General features: G+C 40.6%; 1 protein-coding gene across 1 annotated transcript in view; it reads left to right on the top strand.

Annotated features, from left to right (window-relative positions):
* The first annotated feature begins 6,520 nt into the window (after nt 1-6,520).
* Nucleotides 6,521-16,929, top strand: part of RASGRF2 (Ras protein specific guanine nucleotide releasing factor 2) — a 90,329-nt gene continuing 79,920 nt past the window's right edge. Inside the window, exons 1-2 of the mRNA XM_026070466.1 lie at nt 6,521-6,565; nt 7,807-7,913. Of these exons, the coding sequence (XP_025926251.1) occupies nt 6,521-6,565; nt 7,807-7,913 (152 nt within the window). The remainder of the gene's footprint in view (nt 6,566-7,806; nt 7,914-16,929) is intronic.

Raw genomic sequence — 16,929 nt, 5'->3', positions numbered from 1 at the left:
ACAACAGCAGCACACCTCCTGCAGGAGAGCTGGCTGCCAGCCCAGGCCTCCCGGAGAGGCCCCAAGCACTCCCTGCAGCCTGAGACCTGTAGAGCTGCATCTGCTGTCAGAGGGTCRGTCTGGGTCCCAGCCTCTGACACAGCAACTCCAACAGCCGCTGGGGAACGCGCTGTGCGGCGTGTCACAACCATACTTGAGGAAGTGTACACCACAGGGATCAGAAACAAAGGTTCCTTCACGCGCCCTTCTGCGCAAACTGCTGCATCTGTTTGCTGTGCTTTAGGCCTGGCTCTTATATAGGCCTCTCCCTAGCACTTACTCCCAGGCTGCTTGACCCGCCCTAATTAAGGGCCACTGGGATCAAAGGCCCCAACTCCCTCTGGCCAGGGGCAACCAAGAGAGCTCATTAGCAGCAGCCACTCCTAGCTAGAGCTTTTCCCAGGAGCCAGAATAGATTTTCTGCAGCAGGTTGTAACTTTATTAATCCAATATTAATCCAATATTTGTTACAGAGAGAAGGCAGCCACCCGTCTTATTTACTGTGCAATAGCTTGTGTCTTGGATAGAGTAGCAGTGGATGTTTGGCCAGTAGTTAACCAAAAGCCAAAATAGACACTACAGTTTACCTTTAATTCAGCCCATCTCTGAATCTGCTCAGTGAGGGAGATGAGATTCCAAAATAATGCCTTCTAATGAGCCAGTGATTTGGCAGATAAAAGCCCTGGTCACATTTACTTCTAGAAGCTTGCTCTCTGGTCCTGTTCAGTGCCAGCTTTCTATCCACCAGTTGTGAYGAAATAACATTAAAACGTAATATAAAAAATCCCTTGAGCAAAACTGTGCCATCAAAAAGAGACACAGAGCTAAAATATTACAAAGGCTCTCCACCAGTTTTGCCTGTTTCCTCTTTATTTTTTGAAGAATCAAAATCAAAACCAAAACATGTAAGAAAAAAGCCCAGGCAATTAGTGAGAGCCAGAGCTTCATGAAAATGCCCAGTGTTTCTTTGTTATGAGTGTGGAGCAATTAGAGATGGAAAAGGCTCAGGAACCACCAAGGGAAGTTTTAGGTCACTCCTATAAGACTATAAGAAAGGCTTTACTTGAATGGACGAAAAGTCCAACTAGTCTAGTGTCCTGTCTCACACTGTGGCCATGAAGACATGCCAGGGAAGGCATTCACTTAAGTACCTAAAATATTTCTTTTCCTTTCCCTCTTCTCTGAGAAATCTTTGAGCCTCCAGTTATTTTCAGCTTTAGGACTTTTCAAAGTCATATGTGAATTCTGTGTATTTAGTAACCCCCAGTTTCTTTTCAATGAAATCATCTAATTTCCCCGCAAAAGCATGAAAACTTCCTGCATCTACAGCTTTCTTTGACAAAGAACTCCACCAGTTTAACACCCGCTGTATGAAGAACCACCTTCTTTTGTTTGTTTTGAATCTGGTTCCTGTGACATTTTGAATCTTTTTTTTTGTTTTTGTTTTTCTTTATTGGAAGAGGAATTGAACAGTGGATCCTTACTGATCCATTCCGTATTTCTCAAGATTTTGTAGACCCATGTCATATCCCCCAAAGTTGTATCTTTCTTTGTGCTGAACAGTCTAAGCTTTGTTATTTTTTTTCCTTTTGTGGCTATCTGATATGGACACATGGAAACCTTCCCATACTTCTGATAATCCTCTGCTCTTTATCCTCTGATAATTCTGCTCTTTTTCTGAACCTTTCCCGCCTGATGTTGCCCTTTCTCTGAGGATAACTCATGGTATTCAAGGTATTTTATAACATAATGGTCTTTTCTGCTTTGTTCTCTGTTTCTTTCCTAATCATTCCTAGCATTCTGATTTGCTTTTCTTTTTGGCAGCTGCTGTGCAGTGAGCTGGTGTTACAATCCCAGGGTCTTATTCCTGAGTGGTAATATCCAGTACAGAGCCCATCCTTTCACATGTGAGCTTGGAATGTTTTTCCTCATGTATGTCATTTTACATTTTATGCACACTGAATGTCATCTGTCATTTTATTGTCTGGTAACTCAGACTTGTTGAGCCTGCAGTTCTTAATAAGAAGAACTTCTCTTGTCCTTACTATCTGGAATAATTAACAAACTTTGTCATCTGTATTCCCCTTTTCCAGGCCCTAGCACAATTACCTGAGGAATTCCTTTGACCTTGTTCCATTGCAAGAACTAACAAATGGTCCTGTATTCCAGCTGTTTCCTAACTTTTAATCAGATTTTTTTTATTTTTACCCATGTAGGGACACTTCTTGTAAGTCCTAGATGCTTAGTTTCCTTAAAAATCTGTCAAAAGATGGCGCATTCTTCCAGAAATATACCCTTCCTCTCCTTGCCTTTCCACAGGATCTATGAAAAACAGAAGACACGTAATGTTTTGTATTTGAAAAACTGGACAAAATATTGGCAGTGGAACACAGCTGGAAACTTCATGAGTTAACAAATCCTTGAATGATACATGTTCCTTTAATTAAAGACTGCAGTTTGCTGCTTTTCCTTCAAGGATATTGAGGAATTTTGGAGTGCTGCAGTGATTGTCCTCTTCTGCCCAGTAATTTACTGGTGCTTGAGATTGCATACAGATTTCCAGGGTTTTGAACTGAAAGTGTCTTTAGAAGTCAAGAAGGAGAAATATTTTCAGCTTGTCATCTTTAATTTTAATGAATTGCCCCTCCCACTACTTTTTTCTCTCAAAGGATTTTTAAAGTGACTTTGCAAACATCAGGTAGTGAGTATAACCCTGAAAGATACAGCGGATGACTGAACTTCTTCATGCCTCTCATTGAAGGCAGACTTCTCTTAAAGCTCTTAATTTTAGGTATAAATTTTTCACAGCTGTTTTGCATTTATAGTTCCCATTCTCTTCAATACTGATGGTTGGAATTTTCTTTTCAAATTCTTCTCAAAATTCTAGCTTGAAAGATCAGACCAAGGCCATGCATTAAGTCATTTTCCGATCACGAAATAGCATCTAGTTAGGTCGCTCCAGACTTAAACTCTAAAAATTATGTTTTTATAGTAGATTATGAAGAAAATTAATTTTGTATTATATTTAGTAGGAAAAATTTGGGGAAAAGCACTGCATAGGCAAGTAACTACTACCACACTGTAATCATTTACAGGCTGACAATACCCCATACAAAATCTGGTAGTCACCTTGGAGTCCTTTGAAACATAATTTAAATGTTTATATACCATGCTGTTGAAAAGGTAAGATAATGTAAACAGTGTTGACATGTGCATCATCTCTTTGGCATGAATTTTTCCATCCAGACATTGAAAGCTGACTAAATCTACAAGCAGCTGAGAGCATGAGCATGTAATTAGAATTGTCAAGCAATGTTACGATGTATGGTAGTAACATTTCTGCCAGTGAAGTGTAACAGCACCACTGTACGAAGATTAGTGCTCTTTCCCCTTGGTCCTCCAGTACTTCAGTAACTTTGAATTGTTGCTTCCTTTTGCAAAGATCACCACTCTTCCAAATGGAAAAGACATATCAAATTACTTTCTGGGATTGGATCATGGAAGGAATTACTAGGGGATGAAAAGGAGTAACCAGATGGAATAAAGATTCTGATAAGTAACTAGGGGACAGGGTGGAGAAGTCCTTTCTAAATTCCGTGTCAGATGCAGAGAAAAGAATGAGCTGTGGGAAGGTGCCTGTTTACTGGAAGGGTGCTGTGTCTGTGGTGGTGCGACTCTCACTTCATAAACAGCAAATGCTCTTGTCAGTCACAAAGAAAACAACATTCTGTTGTAGAGAAACTTGGTAACTGATCTAGTCCTAGGGGTGTTTGTATTGATGGAAACTCTACCTCAGTATGCCATAAAAGTGTTGTTTCTGTTAAAGGGTGTGTGTGGTTCCCCCGCCCCCAGAATAATGCTTGTTTTTTACTTGGAGAGCATGGCAACTTTAGAGCTTTTGCCACCTTCTGTTGAATACAGCGATTATCTTGGCAGTTTTAAATGACAAAGTTATTGTGTGAACTGTTGTCAGTGGGGAGCCCACTGTAATCATGAGTGGCATTTAAATGTTTTAGTAAAATACTCCTTTGAATCAAGTTCTTAATCTTGTTCCAATCATTTCTCCTAAGCAGAGGTGCCAATCAGTTTATTCTGTAGTACTTTCTCTATATCATAGAAAGAAACGTTTGGTTAGTGCTAGGTACAAGTGGAAGAAGTGATACATAATAATATTCTTTGATGAATCTCGATTGTATTTATCTTTCCTTGACTGTTAAGAAAGATATTGCCTTCACAACTATGCGAGTTGTATGCAAGTTTCCCACCTTTTTTTAGACTTTATTTTGGAGAACTTTCCTATCAAAGGTGTTTATATTAAAATCAAGACTTATAATTTTGCTTCTGCATACTTGAATACTGAAAAGACACATTAAAATGACATGACTGTATTTGCTTTTTATCAAAATACAGAATGTTCATTTTATCTTTTGAGACTGAATATTTTCAGAAGAAACAATTAAAAAAAATCAGCTAAACCATGGGCTTAATCCAAAACATAAATGCCTACCTGCTAGTCCAACAGACATGATGAAAGATGGAATTTGATATAAATCTTTCCTATAGTTCATAAATATTTACTGTTGTCACTTCAGAAACACTAATAGTGTGTATACAGAAAGGTGGTTTTATTTGTTACTGTATAAATTGCAGTGATGTGGAAACTGAGCTGTGTAGCAGATTGAATGGTAGTGCTAAAATTATACATGTATGCCCACTCACATACATCATCAGTTTGAAAATCTAATAATGCATCACAGATGCTATGTTATTCTCTTATAGTAAATTAGTTTTGTAAATGAGCAATATTTATTTAAAAAATGTGGTAAGGATTCATTGATGACTTCGAGATTCTTTTTAGAGCTATGTTATGATACTTTGCTTGCACTTTGTTTACCCCAGAGTTGACCGCTTCTTCTAAATACAAGTTTCTGGACAAACAATGCGGTACTTGATCCTGGTGTTGGAGTGCGATGTGCATGTTTGTGGGGAATGGGGGAGTGAGATGAGTTTTTAAAACAGCTTCTGAAACTAAATGCCTTTTATAATTTAATTTTTGTTTCCACTGTGTTCAGTCTTACTCTAGCAGCCCTCCAGCTTTGAATTTATGCATTTTCTTGGTCTAACTAGGCATTTAGATCATGCCTGTCACCATAGTAACTACGTATCTCTAAAAGTCTAAATTGTGAGACACAAAATCACTGTTGCTCAAATGAAGTTTGCAAGTGTTGCTCAAATGAAGTTTGAGTTATCTCACTTTAAAAGAAGTAGTAGAGAGGACTGTAATATTGCGTCTCCCTTTACCTTTAATTTCTACAGAATGAGAGTAAATCCAGTGCTTGTATATACTTGTCTTTATTCTCATTTTATATTTCAGTTAGCAGCTTTGTGAAACTCAAATAACTTGTTATATTAAAAAAACCAGCTCTGATAGATGCAGTTTATCTTTGAATATACTTGTTAAAATAGGCTGTCGCAGTCTATAAACGAAGTACGCCTATGTGTATTCTTACAGCAATTTTGTTCATCTTACAGGTTATTTTCAACTGACCTGTGCTGTTATAAAGGTTTTTATCCAACACTATTATAGAGAATCCTATGAACCTCATTAAAAGTTTTTATGTTATTCAGCTTTAAGTGATACGCATTGTTGAAAGACCACTGTTTTATAGGATTGTCCTTTGAATGATTTATTGATCCTTTTGTGCACACTGGAATGGTTTTGTTTCTGAAACTTAATGGATCTGAGGCTGCACTTTCTTTGTGTAGGCTACTGAATGTGAATTTTTTAATGTTTCTTTTGCCTCGTTTCTGTTTTGTTTGTCAGTTGCTGCACTTGGGGTGTTTGTGGACTTCTGCATGAGAAGTCTTTTGTATATGCTTAACAATTTGTATTAAATTAATATTATTGACAAATGAATAGTTTCCTCTTTATGAAATGCCATCATATGGCCTTATGTTACCTGAAATGAGACCAAACACGTGAGTATACTCAGAAGCACAGAGGCRGCTGGATTTGGTAGATGCAAGGTCCCCAGATACAAACGTAGGTACAAGTACAGGTGCACACATAGTATCAGCACCATTGTAACGAACCCTATCTGTGGTGTATTGAGCCTGCTCTATACTTACTCTGCAGCTGACTTGTGTGTTACTTGTGCACAGCAGGCTGCCAGATGTTTCAGAAGGGGTCAATAAGTGGCTAGAATCCTCTCTCTTTACATGGACAACATTCATTATAAACATTGACAGTATCTGCAGCCAAATCTCTGTAGGTAAAATTTCATCTTTTCTGTTTCTGTTTATGCTTGTGTTCCTCCTGCTTTGGAAATAGCTTTTAATTCTGAGATGTTTTATATTTGCTTGATCTCCAGCATTGTATTTGGCTCAGAGAGGCTCTTCCAGCCAAGCTGTGGGTTTGACAGAGAAAGCAGAATGTGGATTGACATCACTTTGGGTTGCTAACTGGAGTAAACAATGGCTAATGGAGCAGGAGAGAGCAAATTATACACCTCACTGGTTGACTAGAGTGAGTGTGGAATTTGCATTTAGATCCCAGAAAATAATTGCTGCCGTGCGGTTATAGTCATTTCCCTGTTAAGTGGGGTAGAGGTGGAACAGGGGTTGAGGAATTCTAAGCAGTGAAGAAGAATGAATGATTTGCTGCAGAGACCTTCGCTCTTAGACCTCCTTAATCACACCTGGCCTAATAACTAGATGKTTCCATGTCTAGGCCGCTCCCTCACAGGTCCCTCTGCCTGTGAAACTGCTGATTTACTAACTGGTGCACTTCAGGTACCTATGGAAATTTTTGGTGTTTAGTAAGAATGTTTAGTAAGACTGTCTTCACACCTGTTTTGCATCTAAGTTAAAAGAATACTGTTTGCTACCTGGCTGTAAGTTAATATGCAGGCTATGTAATACAGGGTTGTAAGTAACCAGGCTTGTAAAATGAATTTTAAAGTAGCTGACCGGGGGTTCCCCCTCCCCACTAGATACTTTTTTCTCCTCTTGTACTTACTACTACGTTAACGATTCTGACTATAGCAAAAGCTTGCCTGAAATTGTGTGTTCTACAGAACACGCTGTAGACTAAGTACTTTTATGTAAAAAATGACGTCAAAGAATATGACACTTCTTGTGTAAATTGTATTTTGTTGTGATGACAGAGATCTGTTGCAATGAAAACTATGTTGGAGGTTTCTTTTTTAAAAAAAGAAAAAGAAAGCATTGTTCTGGAGTGTGATGAGGGAGAGGGGACACTTGTTCTGTTGGAATGGTGAAGAAATAAGCTAGATTCAGTGGAGTGGAACTCACCTTCTGCATTCTCCCTGTGAAGATGTGGTGGCAGTACCTGATTTGGAAGTTATTTCAACTATAACTTCCACACGAGAGCTCTATGCTGGCATCTGAGAAAAATCTTAGGTGAAAAATGCAAAAAGAGAGAGAACTACAGATGTCCCACTATGGTCACCCTATTGTATTCAATGGTAGAAGCTAAGGAAATTATATAATGTTGTCTTGTATGTGAGAACTTAAGAACAATAACTTATTATAAGTATCATGAAAGCTTTTACCCCAATACCCAGGGGAATATGTTAAGGATATAGTTTCAACTTCAATCCACATTTCACAACTGATACTTTAAATCACATCCTCCAAGGCTGGTAATGGTTTAGGCTGTGTTAAAAATTCAGTTCTTTGGCTTGTTGTATATCTGTTTTATTTAAAAGAGTTTCTAAACATTTTTTTTCTTGTTTTAATTTGCAGCACTACTTTACTGTTCTTTTTGGCCATGAAGGGCAGAAGCCACTAGAGCTCCGTTGTGAGGATGAAGTTGACGGAGATGAATGGGTAGAAGCTATTCACCAAGCTAGGTATGAAGTCTGCTCATTTATGCTCAACTCCATTTTACTGTTGATAAATTGATAATAATTTGAAAATCTAAATCCTCTCTAAGAAGAAACATATTACAGTGCATTAGATAGGTACTGTTTGTGATCCATAGGTATGCTATAGAAAAATTGCCTTTATCAGTTCATGCTTGTAACACTGTATTTTATCATTCACAAACGATTGTGTTCTAGTTGAAATTTCTTCAAGAAAAGTATACTTCTATTGGAAACAGAACTGCTAGGATTAGTTCTCTTTTAAAGGAAGTGTGTTACGTGTATGAAGAAATAAGTTACCTGCCACAAAAATGAGTAAATGAATGTTTCTTAAAAAGACTTCATGTAGAAATAAGTGTGAGGAGGAGGTCAAACTGTAATTATGATAAAATGCCCCAAGTAAAATGCCATCTCCAAACTGAAATTGTGAACAATGTTCAATATTAAAAGGGTAGGTCTTGTAAACAGTGACATGATAGGACTTCAGCAATGCCATACTCCTTCACGGAGAAAAGGTCGAAGTGGTGGATAAGCAAGGCTTACAGAATAATGTCAATGGAAATCATATAACCCAAGCTTTAGGAAATGGGTAGCAGAGGCAAATGTCTTTGAAATGCAGTTCCTCCAGCCTCCTCTCGTGTTCTCTAACCTCAGCTAATCCACACTACCATGGTAACGCACAAGGAAAGAGGCAGTTTCTGAGTTGCTTAGGACCTGAACCATGTAAACAGAAGTGATTTTGCTTTAGAATCAAAAGTGAACAATACCAGCTAGTAGTTTTTAGTTTAGATCCTCTGAAATTATGCCTTGAAGCTCTGAGCCTTCTGTCCTCTAAGCATCCAGTCTTTGTATCCTTACCCTCTTTTGAGTATAGGTGCCTGGCTGAGCAGGTCTCATCCTTTCTTGGGAAACACCTGCTGGGTTCTGGTATTAGATTAGCCACATTTTGCGTGGTAGCTCTCTCAGGTTAACACATTGTTTCAGGAACTGAGAAGCTATGAGGCTTCGTACTCTGAACACACCCCAGGACTGTATGTTCACCAGCAGGCAGTCCAATATCACTGAGGGGATGAGAAAGAACCCTTCACCTTCTTACTGAATCTGGGCCGATTTCTGTCATTAAGTAAGACAGAAAGCAAATGAAAAAAGGAATCTAACTTTTCTGCCTTGTGGTAAGGGGCATTTAGGGGAAGCAAGATCCCACAGTCTGGTTCCAGTTCTCAGGATAATGTTTCTTACCCATTGCCTGGTGTAAAATGCATGTAAGGAAGATGAGCTTCACAGCACTGAGGGAGAATTTCTCTGGAGGAAGTTCAGTCCATAAAGGTAGTCACCAGTACCAGGTATTAATTTCCAAGCCAGAACTTAACAAAAAACGCTTAAGCCAACATGAAACAACACAAAGCTGAAAATACTGACAACTTAAACTTGCTAAGAATAACATAGTCTTGAGGTTCAAGGTTGGGGGTGGATGAATTTGGCCTCCCTCAGAATATTACCACTGCAGCTTTCAGAAGAAAACTGGGTCTCCATTCTTCTAAGCTGATGTTGTCAGCACCTCTTTTGGGCTATCACAGCAAAGTATCAGTCTGCTTATCTTCCCTCCTTCCCTGCTGTTTGGCTTTTGCCTTTTATTTGTGTGCCCATCTGAACTGACCATAATGTGTTGAACTACAGACGCCGTTGTGAGGGATATTCTAAGGCCTCTCAGTCGTTTGAGGTTGGGCTTTTTTATTTTTAACGTACTTTTCTACATAGGTCTCTAAATTCCTTGGTCTCCAGGGACTTGGGCATTGCTTTTCTTGTTCTAATATTATTTTCATGAGTAAAATATCGACAAGTGACAGACAACCATTCTGTGATCTAGTTGCTATGTATATAGTGTGGCACATTACTGTGGTTGCCTCATTATTCTGATGCTTCTCTATGTCAGTGTAAACTGCTTTTATTTGCTTTGTGTTGCATCTAGCAAAAACAACTTGGAAATGGATAATTAGTTACTTAACTGTTGGGTCTTTTATCAAAGATGTATCAAAGAAGTGAAAACAATAGTTTTAGACTATTGCATAAGATTTTTCTTGGCAACTTAACTAAACAAAATAAAACTACAACAATTTTGCTTCAGGGATTAAATTTTGCCTTTACCACCAATTTAGACTTTTTTGCTTGAGTTGGTCTGTATTCTTGGCATATGTGACAAACTCTAGTAACTTCTTCAGTGTCATTGTTCATTTGAGGCTAGCATAATACAACTCTGACCCCTCTCTCAGGTTTTTGGTTTGTATTACTAAATGGCTATTTGTCTAGCCTTTTGAAGACACTTTTTTTCWCATCTCAGATGTCTTTGGGTAAAAATTCCAGGCGGTATTGAGAACGTTCCCCCTACCCTTAAACTGAAAATAGGGATGAGAACATCTTGTTCTATGTGAATATGTTGGAGTTTGTGAAGTAGAAATACTTAATTGCTTTCTGGAGGATCTCATCTTCATTAGTAGCTATGGTAATCCATGTTTTATCTGAGACAAAGTAGTTGAGGGTGGCTCTTCTTTGAGCATTTGGGGGGGGGTTGTTGTTGTCTTTTGCTTTTCTTGGATTGACATATCCAAAATCTAATTTTGGATTGCTTTTCACCTTTTTTTTTTTTTTTTTTGGCCAAAGATGTGTTTGAAACCATCAAAATCTCTTCCATGTTTTATTTAATTTGAAAGTCATATAGTTGAAAAACAACCCCTAGAGTCCCACTGTGTACTGTGTCCCACTCTAGTAAACAGATGTTTTATTTGGTTGCAAATTCATAGTTAAAGCATTTTCTGTTGTGGCCTTGTCCATTGCTTCTTGGAAGATTTCCCTTTGGGTGGGATGCTGCTGCTAATCATTTGGGACATACTGTGCATGTTCTTCAGGAGCTGACAGGCTCTTGTATGCTGAGGCTAAACACTGCAGTGCTCATGTTCCCTTCCATGAGACATTATTTGGCTCGCAGAGTTTGCAATGGAATATGTAATTCAATATATTTTTACGGAACTCCATTATGAACTCCACATGCGTCCCTACTTTGCATGCTTTTCCATTTTATTTGAATTCTCAGTGTTTTGAGTTCTCAGTAATATCCAGAGTGGCAGAGTAAGATTTAGTTCTTATGCCATTCTGGATTGGTGGACTCATTCTTGGCAAATCCTAATTCCTCAGTCAATGACTGAAGGTTCTGTTTTGGACTTTTGTTCCAGACCTTGGTCTCTTCTGAAGAACTCTGTTTCACTTCCAATATTCTGAGGCTAATTTTTTACCTTCTCTTACAAATTATTCTGTGTTTTTATGATTTTTTTTTTCTTGCACACAACTGAACAATTCTTTATTTGTTTCATATTTTTACATTGGTGCAGTACTGAACAAATATCTTGGCCTTTTCTACTTTAGCTTACTGGAAAGTCTTAAGTTAAGTGCTTCTGGCTGTAGTTTCATGTATGCTTTAGACCTTCATAACCCGACATTGCTGCTGAAAGAAACAGCTGTCATTCTTGTAAGTCAGCCATTCATTCCCACACCTTTACCATGCCTTCCCGCATGCTGACATGAGTGTGAACTTAATTGGGAAACTGAATTGCATTAAAATGAATTATATTTTGTTTATCTTTTGCCACCTAATTAATCCATCTCAGTTCTCTGGATCTTTTCACTGCGTATCCATGCAAAACACCTGTGTTCACTGCACAAGGGAAAGGGCAGCACATGGGTGGGATATGGGAGAGTGCTATGTGGGGTAGAAAGATGGGAGTGCTGCTTTCAGCTAGATTACTGTCTAAAGCATATGCGAAGCTTCTGCCCTCCAACCAGCAATTCTCAAGAAAAGGCTTGCCCTTCAATTTTGTTGGCACGTTTTGCTTGCAAATGTAGGGGGTATTTCATGTAAGATTTTGTAGGCAGTTGTAAACTCAGTATGCTATCTTGGAGCTGCCTGGAAGCTGGGAGCAAGTGCCCTGCTGCTGCTGAAGCCTTACTGATGGAGAGAATATACTAGCTGAGGCTTGCTGCTCTAATAACCACAATTTTGTGGTTTCCAGTTGGCTAGGGATAGGGCTGAGAGAACTTGAGTAATGCTCAGAACACAAACAAAGCAAACTCCTATCTACCTTCAAAATAATGTCTAGCTAGAATCACAGAACAAAGCATTTAGGGGTTGCTGAATCTGGTAGCCTGATAGCGGTGAGGCTGCTGCTGCTCCCTTTACATAGCTCAAACCAGTAGCGGGGCTGAGCATGTATTCCCAACATGCACACAAGCAAACGCATGGATACAACATGTGTGTATATATATATACACACAGCTGGCTGTACAGATCGGTTTGGAAGGATACACTCAGCACTTGCTCAAACCCAAACAGCATCAGTGGCATCACCCTTTCCCCTCTCTGGCTGATCAGGATGAAGGTCCGTTAGTGGGAGCTGTATACATAATTGTATACATATATACAATGTTGATCACACCAGTAAATGGCTTAGGCATGCAGTCTATGCAGTATCTATCTATGGAGCCTTGGTCTTCAAGGCTGCCTAATGCACATGAACATGCAAGCCCCTGAGGTGCGTGGCCTCACTCCAGTTGCTGGTAGTCAAGATCCCCACAGTTACAGATGCACATGCACTTCCCCGCCCCGATCCTCTGGCACACTGTGGATCCTCCAGTAACTGGCCTTAGACAGTCTATCCAGTAGGTGGCCCTGGACTCACTGGCTTTCCAGTTACCCCACTGCACACTGGCACACACACATATGCACTGTGGTTTCCCTGGTAATTGGTAAACAGGCCCTCCTCCTGCCACATGCGCTATGGATCCCTCCAGTAACTGGCCTTAGACTCTCAGCCTGTCTGGTAGCTGGCCCTTGGATATTCTCATCTTCAGCTGCCTAACTCAGAGACACACGCACATGCAAATGAGTTTCTTGGTGAACCCCAAAACCTCACGGTCATCTTAGTAGCGGGCTTGAACCTCCTGGGCCCTCCAGTAGCCAGTTCCTTCAGCTGTCTCACTCAGAGGCACCCCTATCCAGCCCAGGCTTATAGCTGCTTCCATACCTGGCTCCCAGGCCACTTTCCCTACTTGCCAGCTAATCCGACTTGATACTCTGTAGCCATCCCATATGTACCCTGACTTGCTTCAGTAGCTGGCACCACAGACACACGGGCCCCTGTGACCTGCAGGGACCTGCACTCCAGTTGCTGGCACTTAAACCTCCATGCACACACATGCACACACGTGCACACAGACTAGAGAGTTCCCCTGCCCAGGAGAATAGTTAAAAATGAGTTTAAGGAGCAGACAGGGCAGGCTGTGGTGATCAGGCGCAGGGCATGGCCAGACAAGCATACTGACCAGCAACCTGTTTATACACGACCAGCTCCTTTATCCCCTATCCCTCTATTATCCCACGCTTGTTCTTCCCCAAGCTTCCTTGATGCCTCCCTTTCCCTGCCTTTGGTACCTCCCCTAGTAGACCTATCCCATGGTAGGTCTGGTACAATCCCCAAATGTCCTTCCCTGCCTCCCATAATCAGTTTCCTCCTGCTGCAGGCAATAGGGCTTCTCAGAGCACTGCAAGGTGCTCTGGAGAACCTTTCCGTTGACTCATCTTGATAGGTTTCACCCCTGGACCGTGGGGGTGATCCCTATCTCCTGATTGCACTATGAGGGGCTAGGGCAGGGGGCTCCATTTCTCTCAGTGGGTTATTGGAGTTCCCTTGCCTGCCATTGTTTCTCCATGCTCCTTCATGTTTGTGGAGAAGAGCATTTTACGGATTGATCGGTGTTCTGTGATAGCCCTATGAGTAGCCGCGTCAGAGGGCTTATTTCACTGATTAGGTTATTTAAGTTCCCCAGCAGTCATTGTTCCTCTGTGTTCCTTTGTGTTTGTGAAGATCAGCCTTTTATCACATACCTGACATTCCCACCCTTAAAAACAAAACCAGAGAGAACCACACCATCATCTCTCCTTGCACAGCACTTCATAAAAATCTGTTTTATCACCTTGTAAGGCTGTGCTGCTGGAGCAGATGTCTTGGTGCTGCTGCAAGGTACTCCTTAATGGGGCTCATAGGTCTTGATGGATACATTCATGCTGTTTCTCCCTTTTCTCTTGTCTCCAGCCCAGCTAGATATTTTAGACACAAAAGTCTAAAGGGAATGATGATTATATTGATAGTTATGACTGTCCAGATGGTTGGTGTGGTAGTCATTTTCTAAGGTAACACTCAAAATCCTTCTAATTGCACTTTCCAGAAATAGCTGGTACGAGTTCATAATAGCTCTGTGAAGCCTCAACTTGTATGGCGAGGAGTGCCCCTTCTCTTGGGTTTTAGTCAATGCTTTGTAGCTGCTGTTGAATTCTGTCCCAGTTTTGCATAATGGAGTAGGGTTCCTCACTGCTCTAATTTGTTGATAGATCAATTCCCATAGTTAGATTTTCCTGGATAAATGAGGGCCAGGACAATTGAAAAAGTTGCACTTTTAGTATGAGTTGCAAGTGTGTCCCATGTTTCTGAGTTTGATGGGTAACACAATAGTTAATGAGATATGTTTTGGGGACTGTCCCATTCTCCATTACGAGTGTAACATTGCCCTCCCAACATACCCATGGTCCAAGAGCAAGCCATGCCCCAGCTGGAATGGTCTGGGTGTGTGAAAACTCCAGTGGTTGTCAGTGCCACCCTTCCAAAAGAGTGGAACCCTGTTCTAATTCTTACTTCTTATTTTCTGATCACAATTAAAATGGTCTTATACTAAAAATCTTGACTGATTTGGTGCGTGGACTTCCCATACTTCCCCATGTATCACCCAGTCCCCAACACCCCCTTCCCCCAATTCCAGTTGCAGTAGTTCTGCATTAGTCCAAGTGCCATTTCCCACCTGTTTGACTCAAAATTTGCAGACACATCCTTTACAGCCTTTCTAAATACTAGTCCATGTGTGTCTGAAAGGCCCTCTTATTTTATATCTTCCTGTAAGGCATGGTCCTGTAAGCCTAGCAGCCATAGATGTTCTCTGATATGCCATATCTTATGGGAGGGAGTTCATTAAGGGATAGTTACACTTCTGTGCAGGTGGTGTCCGAAGTCATATTAATTAGAGTTGTATGGATGGATTGCATAAGTTCTATTGTAACATTTAGTCTTTCCATCCCTAATGTGCTATCAAGGTGATACTAGACTTTAAAATTTGTCTGGAGACTATTCCTCCTTTGGTGAAGAGTCCTATAGCTACTTGAAGGCAATTAGTATGGGCGGATGTGTCTGCAATTTCTTTTGCATTCTAAAACCCCAGAGCTGTATTGTCTGATTTTTATAAAGAGTTAGGTTGTTTGTTTTGTGTTTCAAGACTTGGGTGATTTGATATCACTATAAACAATTCTGGCGAGGTTCGCTACAGGGTGCTTTCAGCTGCCTGGGGAGCTTTAGTACAGTTGGGGTAGAGTGACTGAATGAACCATAACTCTGGTCTAAAYTGAATATGAAAATCAATTACATTTGCTGATAGCACTGCAGGAGCCTTTATCTTGATATGCCATCACAATGGAGAGTCCCTAATAATGAGGTAATGACAAAATTTTCTCCAATTTTCCTACGTTTTCTGAGCATGCCAACTCTCCTGGGGCCTAAATGATGCATCATTTTACTGAAGATGTTCCATCTGCATGTGGTAGTCAGTGATCAATCAGAGCTTAAGGTTATTGAAAGATCTGTTTTGAGTCTTAGCTGTCTGTACAGAAGATAATAAGAGGTCGGTATAGCCTCTTCTCTCAGGATGTTCTGTCTTTATGATTCTTATTGCCTATTATTATAAATTTATAGAATTGCTTCTCTTAATAAAATATAATACTACTTCATAGAAATCTGTAGTTTGCAGCAGTTGCTTCCTTCTGGTAAATGATATCGAAGCCAGAGAACTAGAGCTAGTTTGGTTGCTTACAGGTTAAGACTTTTTCATCTTCCTTTGACATTTGGACACTTTAATAAAGGATTTTGAATACATATGTAATAATTGCAAGTCTGCTGATTCAGTATTGAAACCATGCCCTCCTGAAAGGCTGCTGGGAGTATGCTGGATATACAGACAAACAGTGTAGGCATGATGATCTCTAACTCTGTAAGTACATAAGCAGCAAAAGGAAGATGTGGGCCTGCTGCTAAATGGGGCATGGGCCCTGGTCACAAAGGACACAGAAAAGGCAGAGGTACTGAATGCCTTCTTTGCCTCATCTTCACTGGTAACACTGGCCTTCAGGAATCCTAGGCCCCTGAGACCAGAGGGGAGTAGTCTGAAGCAAGGAAGACTTACTGTCAGTGGAGAAGATCAGTTAGGGAACACTTAAACAGACTGGACATGTACAAGTCTATGGGCCCTGATGGGATTCACCCGTGAGTTCTGAGGGAGCCGATTGATGTCATTGTGAAGCCACTCTTGATTATCTTTGAAAGGTCATGGTGATCAGGAGAAGTTCCAGAGGACTGGAAGAAAGCAAATATCACCTCTATCTTTAAAAAGGGAAAAGAAGGAGGGTCCAGTGAACTATAGGCCTGTCAGCCTCACCTCACCTGGGAAGATGATGGAACAATAATCCTGGATATTACTTCCAGATACGTAAAGGACAGGAAGGTGATCAGGAGTAGTCAACATAGATTTATGATTTATGTGCTTGACCAACCTGATGGCCTTCTGTGATGGGCTGACTAGCTGGGTAGATGAGGGGAGAGCAGTGGATGTTGTTTACGTTGACTTAGCAAGGCTTTTGGCACTGTCTCCCATAAAATCCTCATAGAAAAGCTGATGAAGTACAAGCTAAATAAGTGGTCACAGGTGGTTAGATAGGCTGAAAACTGGCTGAACTGTCAGGCTCAGGGGGTGGTGATCAGTGGTACAAAGTCCAGCTGGAGGCCAGTCACTAGTGGTGTCCAGCAGGAGTGGATACTGTGGCCATTACTGTTTAATAAGTTCATTAGTGACCTGGATGATG

This window comes from Apteryx rowi, unplaced genomic scaffold (assembly GCF_003343035.1).
Source record: "Apteryx rowi isolate R43461 unplaced genomic scaffold, aptRow1 scaffold_310, whole genome shotgun sequence".
Lineage (NCBI taxonomy): Eukaryota > Metazoa > Chordata > Aves > Apterygiformes > Apterygidae > Apteryx > Apteryx rowi.
This window is presented reverse-complemented; position numbering and strand designations above follow the sequence as displayed.